Source organism: Epinephelus fuscoguttatus, linkage group LG2, assembly GCF_011397635.1.
Source record: "Epinephelus fuscoguttatus linkage group LG2, E.fuscoguttatus.final_Chr_v1".
Lineage (NCBI taxonomy): Eukaryota > Metazoa > Chordata > Actinopteri > Perciformes > Serranidae > Epinephelus > Epinephelus fuscoguttatus.
Window position 1 is genome coordinate 31,469,467 of NC_064753.1, and position 16,681 is coordinate 31,486,147.

Sequence of the window (16,681 nt, forward strand, 5' to 3'; positions counted from 1 at the left end):
ATTACATTTTAGATGTTTGCTCAGTTTTATGATCAGTATCGTAACTTTCTTAAAAAATCCGTGGGCTTGTTGTGTAAGTGACCTTTTATTCTAGAAACATCTTCAGATGCCTGTGAACCAGCAACAGCACTGATAAATCTAACAAAGATTAGCTTTCTCTCTGTGAATTAAAATTGCTCTTCATCTAACTAACAGCTAAAATCAGTCACCAAACTGGAAGAGCACTGGTGAGTCCTCATCTACAGGAATGTTCCAGAAGGCGATGTTGATGGCCATGGTGCAGAGGAGCAGGCTCATGCAGCAAGAGACCCTCTGGGCACGTGTGAACGGACTGCGTGAGGGAGGATCCACGATGGATACCCAGATGTGTTCATCCCTAAAGCCAGTCGATGTTCTGCTCTGGAAAATATTCCTGGCAGAGAAAAACAGAGACCCATCATGACACTTCCTCCAGAGCTGACTTTATTCCAGCAGTGTAACGTGGTTCTGACCTGAAGCTGGCAATCTCGTTGTTCTTTGCAGCATTGAAGGTTTTCTTGGTCATGTTGTCTCCACGGTCGGCACTCAGCCAGCAGTCACAGAAGAAGTGAAACACGTGTCGTGTTTGGAGGTCTTGTATGGTCACCTTGTTTATATACCTTTTTATAAGGGGAAATCATAAAACAACAATTATACATTTACCACACAGGCTGTTTATGTGAGAAATGCAAATGTTAGATAATATTTAAAGGTCCAGTGTGTGGGATTTAGGGGCATATATTGGCAGAAATGGAATATGATATAATAAGTGTGTTTTTGTTAATGTATCATCACCTAAAAGTAAGAACTGCATTTTACCTTATCATAAGCTGTTTGTATCTACATAAGGGAGCAGGTCCATGTCCATAAAGTCTGCCATGCTGCACCGCCATGTTTCTACTGCAGCCCAATACAGACAAACCAAACACTGGCTCTAGTCAGGGCCATTCCCGTTTTTTTGTTTTTTCTCGATCACTGTAACTAGCACCCCCTCTGCAATGAGTAGCGCCAGTAAAACACTGATTTTTTTCAGTATTTTTACCAGTTTAAATCACAGAATCTGTTTGTTTTTAGGAGGATGTGGATAATGTGGATAATTCGGCTCCCTGTAAAAACCTCCTGAAAGTCTGGATCTAACGATATCAGAGAAAAAAGGTGAGCAAACATTAGCAGGTGCTGAGATAGTGGCGCGTCTTGATGAGCCGGACAGCGTCAGAGAAACACTGATTTGTAACGTATATTAATAATCAGTGCTTTAAACATTTTTAATCACCTGGTCGGTTGGTTTCGGTGAAGGAGAGACCTCTGCGGATACTTTGGCTCCCGGTAAATCCTAAAACACCTGAACAGTAAACATTGTTGGAATCCTAATCCTAAAGTTTTAGCTGGTTACAATCTACAATCCTCACCACTAGATGCCACTAAATCCCCAATAATCTTACACACTGTTCCTTTAAGCTACGCTAGTATGGAGTTAGATTTGTGTCTTTATTACATGCGAGAAAATAAATGATATGAGAGAGAGAAAAAAATGAGAGAAAAAAATGAGAGAAAAAAAATATTTGAGAGAAAAAGTTTTCACGCTGATAGCAAAAAATAATAATATTGGAGACTAAAAAAAGTTTTGAGAGAAAGTATTTTGCCATAGAATATAAAATTTTTTTTTCTGAGATTTAAAAAATGATTTCCGAGAAAAAAAACCTCTCTCTCAAAAAACAAATATTTTTTTTTTTTTTGCTATCAGTGTGAAAACATTTTCTCTCAAAAGAAATTGTTTCTCTCAAAACATTTTTCTTCTCTGCTGTCATGTCGTTTTGCTTTCGCTGTGAAAATAATGTCATGGGCAGGGCCACGTTCCTGTTGGCCAGTCTCAATCGAATTGACAGCTGGGTGAGGATTGTCTTGGGAGTCGAATTCAACTGAATCATTAATCCACCATGGTCAATTCACTGACATAGATGCGTTGCGTTATTTGGGAGTGGAGACTCCAATGTTTGGGTAAGAGGATGACACAGATGATGAATGATTGAGAATGAGAATGAGAGTAAAAAAAAAAAAGTTTTTTGAGAGAGAGTTTTTTTTCCTCAGAAATCATTTTTTAAATTTCAAATTATTAACTTTTTATATTCTATGACAAAATACTTTCTCTCAAAACTTTTTTTAGTCTCAAACATTTTTTTTTCTCTCATATCGTTTATTTTCTCGCATGTAATAAAGACACAAATCTAACTCCATACCCTAGGCAAGTCTGCAAAGGGAAGCATCAAAAGAAGAGGATTCTATATCCATATTTGTATATATATCATATATATATACAGTACAGGCCAAAAGTTTGGACACACCTTCTCATTCAATGCGTTTTCTTTATTTTCATGACTATTTACATTGTAGATTCTCACTGAAGGCATCAAAACTATGAATGAACACATGTGGAGTTATGTACTTAACAAAAAAAGGTGAAATAACTGAAAACATGTTTTATATTCTAGTTTCTTCAAAATAGCCACCCTTTGCTCTGATTACTGCTTTGCACACTCTTGGCATTCTCTCCATGAGCTTCAAGAGGTAGTCACCTGAAATGGTTTTCCAACAGTCTTGAAGGAGTTCCCAGAGGTGTTTAGCACTTGTTGGCCCCTTTGCCTTCACTCTGCGGTCCAGCTCACCCCAAACCATCTCGATTGGGTTCAGGTCCGGTGACTGTGGAGGCCAGGTCATCTGCCGAGGCACTCCATCACTCTCCTTCTTGGTCAAATAGCCCTTACACAGCCTGGAGGTGTGTTTGGGGTCATTGTCCTGTTGAAAAATAAATGATCGTCCAACTAAACGCAAACCGGATAGGATGGCATGTCGCTGCAGGATGCTGTGGTAGCCATGCTGGTTCAGTGTGCCTTCAATTTTGAATAAATCCCCAACAGTGTCACCAGCAAAACACCCCCACACCATCACACCTCCTCCTCCATGCTTCACAGTGGGAACCAGGCATGTGGAATCCATCCATTCACCTTTTCTGCGTCTCACAAAGACACGGCGGTTGGAACTAAAGAGCTCACATTTGGACTCATCAGACCAAAGCACAGATTTCCACTGGTCTAATGTCCATTCCTTGTGTTTCTTGGCCCAAACAAATCTCTTCTGCTTGTTGCCTCTCCTTAGCAGTGGTTTCCTAGCAGCTATTTGACCATGAAGGCCTGATTCGCAGTCTCCTCTTAACAGTTGTTCTAGAGATGGGTCTGCTGCTAGAACTCTGTGTGGCATTCATCTGGTCTCTGATCTGAGCTGCTGTTAACTTGCGATTTCTGAGGCTGGTGACTCGGATGAACTTATCCTCAGAAGCAGAGGTGACTCTTGGTCTTCCTTTCCATGTGTGCCAGTTTCGTTGTAGCGCTTGATGGTTTTTGCGACTCCACTTGGGGACACATTTAAAGTTTTTGCAATTTTCCGGACTGACTGACCTTCATTTCTTAAAGTAATGATGGCCACTCGTTTTTCTTTAGTTAGCTGATCGGTTCTTGCCATAATATGAATTTTAACAGTTGTCCAATAGGGCTGTCGGCTGTGTATTAACCTGACTTCTGCACAACACAACTGATGGTCCCAACCCCATTGATAAAGCAAGAAATTCCACTAATTAACCCTGATAAGGCACACCTGTGAAGTGGAAACCATTTCAGGTGACTACCTCTTGAAGCTCATGGAGAGAATGCCAAGAGTGTGCAAAGCAGTAATCAGAGCAAAGGGTGGTTATTTTGAAGAAACTAGAATATAAAACATGTTTTCAGTTATTTCACCTTTTTTTGTTAAGTACATAACTCCACATGTGTTCATTCATAGTTTTGATGCCTTCAGTGAGAATCTACAATGTAAATAGTCATGAAAATAAAGAAAACGCATTGAATGAGAAGGTGTGTCCAAACTTTTGGCCTGTACTGTATATGTACCCATATTTGACCTTTTTTTCCTATTTTCTTTTTCTGTTATATGTTTCTGTACAGATAAAACTTAAGCAATGGATTGTATTTTTATATGATGTATGTAATTTTAATGTTTGTTTAGTAATTTCTCGTTTTAGTGCAGGATGTTTTTTTTTCTCTGAACACTTGTGGAGGTGTGTCACCTTCAAAATGGCCTCTCATTGTGAGCCATTGCTGTTCCCCACCTGCATTCACTTATTAATCAGGATTGGGTGACACCCCCTATCAAGCTTATAAAATGTTTTGCTTGACTCCTGTCCACCCTTTTACACCCTGATGAAGACCTTTGGGTTGAAACCGGTCTGTGTATTAATGTAGCCATGTTACTCAAATAAAGGCTTTTTAACTTAATTCAAGTGCATCTGTTCCTGCTCCACGCATGAGTACCTTTTCTTCCCACGTGCTGACCCTTATCTTCAAGAGCACATGCGTTTTTTTCTCTTGAGTGTTATATGACATAGACAGTCCTATAGCACACTGCTACCTCATTCGTCACCCATATTTGTGTGTTGCGTATTTTACTTTGAAGTTTCTTTGAAGATTTACTGCCAATATTAAAGATAGCAGCAACCTCTGATGCTGCATTGGTAGTCTTATTGGAAGACCAGTGCTGTATATTGCTCAAAGCATTTTGTGTGATTCTTTATAACCCCTCTTATTAGACTACAGCTGTTCTTCCCCAAAGTGTGTGTGCATGCATGTGAACAGCCTGCTGGGAGTGGTCTCTAATGAGAAATGATAACAAGGTAGTGCTACGTGACGACAAAGGCCTGACATTTCAAAGTGTCACTGTGAGAAGCCAAGACGAGGCAATAAACACTACCTGTACACAGCTCTAACAACCCTGCTTATGTCCTCACAGTGACACTAACCAATTATCCAAGCACTGAAGCACCCCTGCTCTGATCTGGAGTAGCACTAAATGTATAAATTGCTTCTCCAGTACCATGACGGATGACCTCCAGAATTGTCGTGCTGCAGCCTGAGGTTTCGCACTTCGCCCAGTGGGAAGGGTGTGGCCAACACGAACATATCGACAGCTCCTCTCTCAAAGACAGGCTTGTCAGGATCTGTGAGGTTGTGTGTGTCACTCTCGCCCTGTGAGCCAATCAGCTTCACTGTCACCTATAGGACAGCACAAAGGGCACATATAACAGCACTGGTTTCACACATCAGTGACCTGAACCAAGACTGTGGAAAGCACCACACTGTAGTGTCAGAGTAACCAGTATAGCATTTCATTCAAGGCTTTTCAATCATTTCAGTTTCTTTTAAAAAGACTAGTATATGCTAGGTAATCTGCAACGGTAAACATTTAGTCATTCTATTTATATGAGTATTTTTATGAAAACAAATCATTCATTGTATTGAATTTCAGTTATTACCTCTCTGTATTCTGATACATTCAGGTGTTGGTGGGGAATTTGTGAATATGTTTTATTGATTTTCAAAGTCTTTATCCCACAAAAAAAAAGAAACAAAACATGTATATTTGACGTCAAGTCATCCATTCCTCCCATGACTATAAAAAAACACCATTCATCATATATGTTGACAAACTGAAATCTGTATCTCTGATTCAATGTCTCCCACCTTGCCCATCCACCCATAGGATTTCAGGCCACCTTTATAATACAACATCTATAGGTACCACCTTATTCTTTTTTAAGGGGCTCCTGTAGTGAATCAAAAACATCAAAAAAGGGTCTCCATATTTTAATAAAGGTTTGTGAGGACCTTATGAGTTTTTGCTTGATTTTTTCTAGCTTTAAGAAATACATAATATCTCTGACCCAATGAGAAAAGCATGAGGGAGCACGATGTTTCCAGTTCAAAAGGATCAAGCATCTTGCCAGGAGAGTAGTAAAAGCTATGACCACGTAGGCTTTGTTTGGTAAGATAGCATGGGATTCCTTCAAAGTTAAACCAAAGAGTGTGTAGACTGGGTTAGTGTCCAATTGGGCTTCAAACATCTCACTAAAAACTTTAAAAATACTTCTCCAGAAGATGGACAGATCTGCACACAACCAGAACATATCCTCCTGAGACCCTGTGTCCTCATATAAGGACATCACATCTTGGGTTTACTTGAACTTACACTTCATTCTGATTGACTTAGATCTGTTGTCCTTGTTCATTGACATTTTTTTGTGCCATCTAGTGGTAGTAAGAGCACAATACACTAATAAATGTAAAAACAAGATGGCAGCCATCTCTGCCAAGTCAGTCTGCAGCAGATCCTGATACATAAGCGGACAAGGTCCAAAACCTGATCACATGTTATGGTTGAAACTTCTTTATTTATGATTAATAATGTTTGTAGTTTGATATGGCAACAAATTTGACCAATTTTAGCAACTGTAAGAAGATAAGACACTGTTAATTAGGCTGTACTTGTTTGAGGACATTAGGTTACTTACATTGGCAGTAGTCCCAGCGTTCTTGCGATGACCAGTTTGGACACCGATCAGATAGTTGTAGTGAGCGCCTGGGTGGTTGTCCTCCAGCAGGGTCAGCTTCCTCTGATAGTTCAACAGACAACATTGTGGTGTGTAAATATTAATGTGTTGGCAGAAACGGCTGCATTTTGGTAGTGGGATGAATATTAAGAGTTTATTTTCCAAACAAAATACACACCAGTTAAAAAGAAGGAAAATACTTTATACTTCTACTCTACTACATCTGGAAGCCAATATGTGCTTTTTACTCGACTACATCTACTTCACAACACGATTTACTAGTTACTTTGCAGATTGAGATTATTATCATATTCAAAAAAATAAATTAGGATGTATTAATATGGATTAATCTACCCAACAGGATATAAGACATTAGCCCCACCTTTACCAGCTGCAACATTAGTGATGCTTACAAATTAAAGCTTTCATGTTATGAACCACTGACATGATATATACTGTATAAATCTGGGCCTAATGAGTACATTTACTTTTTTGTACCTGAAGTATATTTTGATGTTAATACCTATGACCTTTTAAATGCAGGATTTGTAACAGTATTTTTACTCTGTTTTATTGCTTCTTTTATTAAAAGACGCAATCGGTTGAAACCTCACGCTTTAATTAATAACAAAACAAATATGAAAATACATTTTTTATGAGTGCCGTTTGGAGAGACTGACCTTAGAGCGAGACCTGCGGTCAGCATAGCAGGCCCACAGCAGAGTCACCAGGTAGAGCCCAAAGAAAGCACACAACAGCGCCAGCACAACATAGTTCTCAGACAATGTGCTGAACAGCTCAGCTGTGTGAGATAAGTCCACGTGGTTTGGCATCACAAAGAAAGAGCTCCCAAAGAGAGTGAGGTGGTTACACAGACACTGCGTTCGCTCTGGAGTGCTTTTGTCCCCCACCTGAGACAAAGACAACACATCACTTCCTGACATGCAACTGCTGGTGCTGCCAGAACATCACTGTACATGCAGAGAACGTAACAAAGCCACGTTCATCAGACTTTATCCAGGTGAATAAACTCACCTGGCAGCCATCAGTGGTCCATATCTCCCTCTCTGTGTTCCAGTATAAGCACTTGCTTGTGAAAGAAGTGATCTTCAGCGTCAGACCAGGCTCCCAAGTGGTATTAAAGAGTCTGGTGTCAACATACCAGACTCCAGGAGTCTGCTGTAACATCTCAGGGGTTATCATCCAGCGATAGCCATCTGTTGCAAAAATCAGCCGACGTATGTCTTCATAATCCAAGAACCAATTCAAATATATCTGATGTAACAATACATGACATACTTGGGAACACATACGTTTATGCTAAAATGGTGTCTATTATTATTTTGTGCTGTTATTATACCTACCTGGATCACAGTGGTCTGTCTGCTACACAGTGTTACAATAGATTTCTTAAATCTATGGCTAAAAATCAGAGGTCAGGCAGCAGTGACACTCACCTGTTAGGCTCAAGTTGGTTGTGCTGACAAAATATGTATTGTTAGGAGGTGACCCCTCGGACAGCTTAAGAACCAATGACACATTAGCACTGGGCTCCACGTTTAGGAAGATGGTCACATTAGGGTCTGAGACGTTGATTTGAGTTAGTGCTTTTGTGTTTTTCTCCAATGTAACAGTGCTGTTAGTCAGTGCTGTCGCATTTGGATGAGGCAAATAGATCTGGAGAAACCACAGAAAGCAGTTTAGGATTACTATTAAAATTGAACTTGTGGATATATATCTTAGTTAAGCAAAAATGTAGCCTTAAATCACATGTTACATCACACCAAAGATTTTTAGTTGCACAGTTAAGAAAAGGTCTTTTTCCTTCAAACAATACAGTTGGCAGATTCAGCAATATTCAGGATGAAAATAGACTGTGTCAGCTCTGTGGTGAAGTGAGTTTCATTTTCCTCTGGACCAGAGGTGTGGACTTGAGTCACATGACTTGGACTTTCATCACAAATCTGATGACTTTAGCATTGACTTGACAATATCAAAAAAAGACTTGCAACCTCAATTGAATTTAAAAAAACACCAATGACTCGTGACTTCGATTGGACTTGATTCTTTTGACTTAAAATTATTTTAGACCTTCCTCAAAGATTGAAAAGGGTGTTATTTATGACATGTGTCATGAGTCATTTTCTGAAGTAAATAACATTAATGCTATTCATTCCCAGCAAATTGACACTTGATTCCCAGAATCCACATTGTTTGGTTGAAGCATCCAGTCAAGTTGCTGGAGAGAACCATGAATAACTAACGTTACATTACCAGCTGAAAAAATGATACCAAAGATGATTTCATATTAGTGTTGTGTCGTTTTCGAACGAATCGTTAAAAAAAACGAATCTGTTGAGTGAACGTACTGAACTGAATCGCTTCTGAAACTGGTTTGTTCATTTCTCAGTTCAGTTGAGCTAAGCAGCGAGCGCGGACCGATTCAGTCCATGCAAACGATGAATCACTCGCGAGTCGCGAGGCAGCCAGGGTGAAGGGAGGGACTGCCTACCACGTGACAAATCACTCAGTGAACGAATCACTCAGTGAATGACGTAACCCCGATCCCTGAGTGATTCAAATCATTTCTTCTCAGCGATACACTTTCATAGGGACTGTTTTCTCCAAGCTAACGGCTAATGTAGCCAGGAGTAAAGCCACATGAACACAATCACATACCTCCCCATTGTTTTAACAGACTTAGTTTCCAGATAAACAAACTTAAAACGTTACGCTGGCCAGTAATGAGACTCACCAGCGCAGGGCAGACGAACCTCCTGCCAAGCACTGAACTATTGGGTGAACAAATCTTTTTAATGAACTGATTCTAGTGATTCAGCCACATCTAGAGAACTGCTTTGCCCATCACTATTTCATATGTGTACAGAAACTACATGGTGGTCGAGAAAAAGCAAACTGCAGTATGCAAAATGTGTGGGTCGAAAATAACAGACAGAGCAGTCCAAAGACATGCAGGTTAACTGATAACTCTAAATTGTCCGTAGGTGTGAATGTGAGTGTGAATGGTTGTCTGTCTCTATGTGTCAGCCCTGTGATAGTCTGGTGACCTGTCCAGGGTGTACCCCAACTCTCGTCCAATATCAGCTGGGATAGACTCCAGCCCCCCTGCGACCGCTAACAGGATGCTGACTTTGTCTCAAAAGAAGTTGACACTGACCTTGATAACTAGTAGCTCTAATAGCATTTACTTAATTAGTAATATACATTTTTTGTTGTAGACATAAAGGTTTAAAAATATGATGTTTGTGAGTTATATAAATTGGTTTTCTTAAGCTTTGGACTTTGTGACTTCTTCCTCTTTGTATTTTTAGTAATATTATTATATTAACCACCTTTTGTCCTTCATTTGGAACAGTCAGTTCTCCTATTTTGTGGTTCTTGTCACTGCTGACTCCACTGTTGATCTGTGAAAGGTTAGTGCTCTGATATACAAGGTGTCCCTGGCTGCCATCAAGGAGCTTCACTCTCTGTGTGGTCACTCTGACCAACCTTTCCATTACTGGCTGTGTCCTGGTTTATGTAACATGTCAATCACACTTCTGCCATTTTGAAAACTGCACTGACTGGCTCATTGGAGGCACTATAATGTTAAATATCTGTATGTGATGCACAGTGTTCTGTAAATGTCACCTTTGCCTCCCCTTTGCTTGCCACCTACACCCAAAAAATTAGCACTATGGCACTAATGACACAATACCCAGCTCCCATGTTGGCTGTACCTCTATCATCTCTGTCAGGTTTGTCAGCTTTATGTCTGAGACTCCATCGGTAAGTAAAAGGCTGCAAAGAGTTCCCGAGATGTTGTCATCAGACGGATGGGGGTTCCTTGAGAACGTAGCCATCTACGGAGGAGAAAAGCTCTGTTGAAAAAGCTGCAGGTGACAATAAAGATGCAAACACACTTACACGTGATGTTAAAACACACACAGACCTGAGCGATGATTGGGCTGCGGCCTCCAAGCTGAGACTGAAATGCTGCAAGTGAGGGGAGTATGATGAACTCACCGTCTTGCTCTGAGCCCAGCACGGCATTGCTGAGATCAGCAGGTGTGTGACTGAAAGGAGGGAAATAAGTTTTGGTTTTTAAATATGCTTGCTGCCATATTTATATGGTTACAAATGAAAGACAAGTTGCAAAGATGTTTGACGAAATATCTGATGAGTGATACTCTGACAGAAAATACCTACCTGCTCTGATAGATGGTGCCTGTTGAGTGCCTGATGACAATTCTCTGTGAGGTTGCTGAACCCACGAGTATCGAGACCGTGCGAAAGATCTCAAAGACCTCCTCAAACAAAGACTGGAGAGGGGAAAAAAATGCAACGTCACTTGACCGTAACAACCATGATGTGACAAAATGAGTACGATTGCTAAATGCAGTACTTACCGTAGGGTTTGGGTTAGTCTCAATGTCGCATTTGTTCATTGACAGAAGGAGGATGCCGGTGCTACAGTTGATTATGTGACTGATAGTGTTGTTGTTGTTCAAAGCATATTGTGCACTCAGACGTTTAGTGCCTGCCAACAAATACTGAATGAATTTGTCCTGTGAAAGGGAAAACATATTCATTAAATATGCCATGACGTGCTCTCAGCATAAAAAAGGTGACTAATGTAACAGCGATAAAGTACTGTAAAACTTCAGTTAAAAGCCTAGTCCCGATTGAACGCCCAGTCCCTTATACTGGCCCAGTGTGGCTGCACATTTTGACGAATAAAGGCCTGTTTGAATTAGACACCTGGTCTGGTTGCCAAGCAGTTCATTTCTACAGAAGTTCTTTGGATGTATAAAACCCGACTGTTGACTACTTACTTGAGATAAAGCTAGTTAGCTGTTTAGATCGCACATACAAATATAAATCTTTAAACATTTGTCAATATGGAGATGCTACACATCGTTAGCTCGGCTGATTTCATTTTACTGAACCCATGAGCACCAAAGAAGAGGAAGTAAGTCATTCAAATTTGCCGGCATAGGGAAAAAAACAAGTGGTGACTCCCTTCTTCCTGAGTTGTCATAAAGTCAGAATATGTGTCCACTCCTCGATTGCCCAGTAAGTTATTTATATTCCTTTGGATTTAACAGGATAAAGTGGTGTTGTGTCGATATGCCGGGTGTCGTTATCCTCAGGTGCCATGAAACGAGTGTCATAACACATGATATGTTATTTGAAGTCTAATTATTATACAAGTAATATTCATACTGGTTCAGATAAACAATTTGATTGTATTTTCCATCTTTGCTAAGCAACAGTTTGGTGTAAAAGAAATTTCCCCTAGAGACGCCTGTCCCAAATATAGGCCTGTTGAGTTCAGTGATTTAAGCAAATGATAGCCTGGGCTACTAATTGAAGTTTTACAGTAATACTTTCTACAGACTTTCCAAAGTAAAGGAACCCACCCTGCTGTCGTCTGTTGGCTCCCCCATCGTCGTTTCCATACGCAGTAGCTCTTTATCTGCTCCCTGTGTCGGAGGAACAGCATTTATGAACTTTCTGAGTACCTACTTTTCCTGTTCAATGGTCAAACCAAGGTTATTAACTAAAACTTAACTAAAAACTAAAACTAGGTGTGGAAAAAAACCCAAACATTTTAATTAACTAAAATAAAAATGAAAAATAGACTTTGGAAAAAGTGAAAACAAACTGAAAAGATATTGTGCACTCAATAAAGTAAAATACAGATATGCAGTAAATGTCTTTTGTTTTAGTCTTGGCCAAATTTGTCACCACAGCAGGGAAGAGGAAAAGAACCTTTGCTCGTTGCCAGGCAGCCAACTCTGCATGGGTATGTATGCAATACATATTTTATCAACAGAGTAGCTAACTTTGTGTAGCATAGCTTGTGTGTTAGTGCACGTGACCTGTAGCTGCATGTTTTAACATTTTATTAAGACCTACATAATGACTACTGTATTTTATCTATGCTTACTTTCTATTGCTACTCTGGATGTCTGCATGTAATGCTAAGCTACTGTATGTGTCGGTGCTTCATGCCGTCTTGTTGCTTTGCATGGCCTCTATTCTATCTCAAGAATTTCTGTTTGCTGTAGTTAATGCTGTCTGTATGTAACATCTTGCCAAAGGGCTGCAGTTGAAAAGTAGCCGGCAAGCTAACACTGGCACATTTACAGAAATGTTGATTAATGTGTGTTGTCCCTACAAAAACAAATAAATTAAATAAAGGAGGCATTGGTGCATGCTCACAGAGACTGGGATGTCTACATGGCTGTCAGTCAGTAGTCTTCACAAAGTGTTGTGTTTGTGTTTCTGAACTTCTTAAATCTTACCTCTGACAAGTACCACCCACAAAGAACTAAAACTAATAGTTAAACTAATAAAAATGAAACTAAAATGAACCTTTTTTACAATAAAAACTAAACTGAAACAAACAAAGCCACCCTGAAAACTAAAACTAAAAAAAAAAACAAAAAAAAAAAACACAACATAAAAAAAGTGAAATAAAAATAACAACCAGTGAAAAATACAAAACTATAATAACTCTGGGTCGAACGGTCTCTTACCAGGAGGAGGTTGTCAATGTCTGCAACATGCACAGCCATGTTCACATTCCTTTTGTGCCCTGAAATCAAAGTGTGTTTGAAGATAGAGAAAGAAAAAGAAACAGATGCACAAATTCAGTTTTATGTCTGTTGTTCTTCACTTTCTTTATGCTGATTGAAACGATGTCATACATAATGTTTCAGTCCAACTTACGAGATCCGGCTGCATTACTTAACGCCGCCCGGTACTGCAGAGAAAACATGAACAGAAGTAACATGAACACTCAGTCAAGATGTTTATACGGCTTCTTTCAAATGTGAAATGTTTCTCTTACCTTTGTGTTTGATGAAGAACTAAAATCTTTAAAACAATAAGGACACTTTTAATAAACAATATATTGCGTATAAAAAAACAAATAATGAAATAAAAAAACTTCTCTTAGTTATTATGAATGCAGGAGAAGGAAAGAAGGAAGAAAGCAAGGAAAGACACAAAATTCAAAGTAGTGAGTAGGAAGCTGTTGATGCATACTGTGGGTGCAGAGGAAGCCTCGCCTCTGGTTGCAGTCAGATGTTGGGACGAGCTGAAGAGGATTAAGCTTCATGTATGTGCAGTTGTTCCTTGAAATGTCAGCATTTTCTGTTAAGGGGACAAAAGCATTAAGAAAACGTAATGTTTGGGACACTGCTTTGGGTTACAAGTTTGTTAGCTGAAACCCAATAAAGACAAAAACAGTTCAGCTGCAATTATCAAGTATTTTTCAGACTTATCAATTAGATATTGAAAAATGCCATCACGTCAAGTTACCAGAGCCAAGTGTAAAGTCTTAAAGATCCTTGTTTTGTCCTTTTCTAACCAACAAAACCATCCATCCATCCATCTTCTAACCGCTTATCCTCTTGAGTGTCACAGGGGGCTGGAGCCTATCCCAGCTGACACTGGGTGAGAGGCAGGGTACACCCTGGACAGGTCGCCAGACTATCACAGGGCTGACACATAGAGACAGACAACCATTCACACCTACAGCTAATTTAGAGTCACCATTTAACCTGAATGTCTTTGGACTGTGGGAGAAAGCTGGCGTACCCTGAGAAAACCCATGCTGACACGGGGAGAACATGCAAACTCTGCACAGAAGGGCTCCCACACCCAGAATCGAACCAGGAATCCTCTTGCTGTGAGGCGACAGTGCTAACCACCACACCACTGTGCCGCCCCCCAGCAAAACCAAAACATATTTATATCCAATGATATCAAACCAACGTTTTCATATTGTAGAAGCTGGAAGCTGTTTGGTATTTTTTCCTGACCAGGTTTATCAGTTATCGGTGTTGTTCATTTTAATGAGTTTTCTCCTGATGGACTAATTTTTAGTACCAGAGATCATCTTAGTTTAGTTAATACATGTCACAAGATAACTAGTGTCAGATATTTAAAAAGTGGACTTTACATATAAAATGTGCTGACAGCTTTAAAAGTGTGAATGCTGTACTGACATATTTCCAACATATTTTCTGCCTTACATAAGAATTTTGTTGATTTTTATACTGCATTTTGGCAAAACTCTTGTAGTGCTGTTTGTTTAAGACAAGAAGTTTGCCATATTTTCTTAGATAAAAAATATATATATTTCAAAAAATTACAAAAACAATGAAATTAACATTTATATCCCCCAGGGGAAAATATCAAAAATTAGTGAAAGTCAGATTTTGTTTGACTGCATTACAGCATTTCAAATGAAATCCAGCTTTACTCAGGGCAAAAGAAAGTCGGAAACCCTGGCTTTGTGAGGTAAATCTGAGGTATTTTATGAATAAATATAAATAAATATTATTTCTAAGTAAGAAGCATGACTTTCCACAACTCTGCATGTACAGACAGAAAGGCCATTGACACTTCAATTCAAGGATCACACGTAAAAAACACAATTAATAATTTAAAAGAAAACGTACACCAGTAAAAGGAAAGCAGTGTGTATGTGTGTGTGTGTGTGTGTGTTTGTGTTTTACTCACGTATGGTGGGGTCCTGGTCCTGCTCGTGGACCCCCTTCCCCAGCCACCAGGTGCAATTGCTGGTGCTTTTCTCTCTGGTGATGTTGTTCAGGAACATTTTAATCTGGCTGTTCATCACCCTAAGGAGCTCCCCTCCTTGCCTTTCACAGCGACTCCTGGCTTGGGACCAAGTTTTAGATACTCGCACAAACTCAAAACGAACATTTTTAAATGTACACGGTGCAGGGCAGTCATTGTAGTCCGTACAGGTCTCAGATATTTCTGGTAAAGATAGAAATCCAGCTGAAATCCACAAAAAGACACAGGTTCGAAGTAACACAGCCATCGTTATGATAATGTACAGAGCTAAAGCACATAGTGTTGCAGGGACTGAGGCTGGAGCTGGGCAAGATCACTTCTGTCCGTCACATGGAAATCAGAGAGCTTTCTCCAAAGAAACTCTGCATATGTTCTTAATACATTAGGAAAATCACGGAGGACACTCAAACAAGATGCAAAGTGAAGCTGGCATCACCATAGGTCACATAAACTGAACCTCCTGTGGTGACCAAGGACAATGTTTCAATGTTTCATTTGTTGTCAACATGAATAACATACTGTATTATATTATCATGTGTAGGCCTATTGTAATGATAGTATCTTAAAAACAAATATCTTATGCTCAAATTAAATCATCCTAAATACTCACTGCTTCTTGAGAAGCACCTTAACTTCACTCTCTGCTAAGTCCCGCCTTCAAATGCAAACTGCCCAATCATTGTATAGCATCTACGAGGTTTGACGGCTCTGACAACTATGCATATTTCAGCCCTCAGGCCTTCTTCAATATCAACAATCATAGTCAGACACAGGAACACTGATTTGAGCCCACCAGGTACAGGCCCAGGGGCCTAAAGTGTCAGGTCCCCCCCCCGTCCTTCACCTGTAAAATGTCACTCAAAGAGACACAGACGCAGGACACATAAAACGACAACACGGAGACACAAAATGACCATGAAAAGACACAAAAAACACCACAAATAGACACAAAAAAGTTAGAGAGATGCTTAACACCTACAGAGACATGCAAACAACAACTAAAAGAGCTGAAACAACTATAAAGTCTGCGTGTCATGCTCCTGTATAAGAGAGGTGTTGGGGCCTTATGCACGTCTGTGCCCAGGGGCCCATTATCTCATCATCCACCCCTGCTGAAAGTGATTAGATAATCATGCTACACCAAGAGGCCTTTAAACAAAACCTTTAAACAAAACAGGGACAGGAGCAGCTAATCATATTGCCACAGACTCTCATGGGATTTGTTTCAGGATTTGTAGGGGGCATGTAGAGATACTTGTTACCCAGAGAGGTTGGAAGGATATAGCTTACATGTTTTGATGTTATACTATGCCACACCAGCTGCTGAAGTTGTATTTAATGTCCTGCTTTTGCTGTGTGTGAATAAAGACCTACCCTGCTTTACAATAGCTTACTTTTACACTGTCATCTGTAGGCTTTAGTTACTTTCTCTAACTTTTAAACCTGTTTTCTTGGATATATTCTACAAACGCATATAGCAGGCTCTTCTGTCTGCTTCTCTGTGACATCAGTTTTTCGTTTATCCAAAAATTAGATCATATTTCATCAGGAGTAAAGCTGAGCTCTGTTTTCCCTCCGACAGTTTGACAGACTTCAATAAAGAGGCGGCCTTAGCGA

General features: G+C 39.8%; 1 protein-coding gene across 1 annotated transcript; it reads right to left on the minus strand.

Annotated features, from left to right (window-relative positions):
- Positions 1-201: 201 nt before the first annotated feature.
- Positions 202-15,101, minus strand: pkd1l3 (polycystic kidney disease 1-like 3). Its single transcript, XM_049562601.1, has 14 exons — positions 14,987-15,101; positions 12,994-13,052; positions 11,872-11,934; positions 10,858-11,016; positions 10,658-10,770; positions 10,401-10,524; positions 10,189-10,311; positions 7,906-8,125; positions 7,484-7,665; positions 7,129-7,359; positions 6,410-6,511; positions 4,936-5,114; positions 492-638; positions 202-331 (listed from the first exon to the last, which is right to left on the minus strand). Exons 1-14 carry the CDS (start codon positions 15,099-15,101, stop codon positions 202-204), a joined length of 1,947 nt encoding a protein of 648 aa, XP_049418558.1.
- Between the last annotated feature and the right edge of the window lie 1,580 nt (positions 15,102-16,681).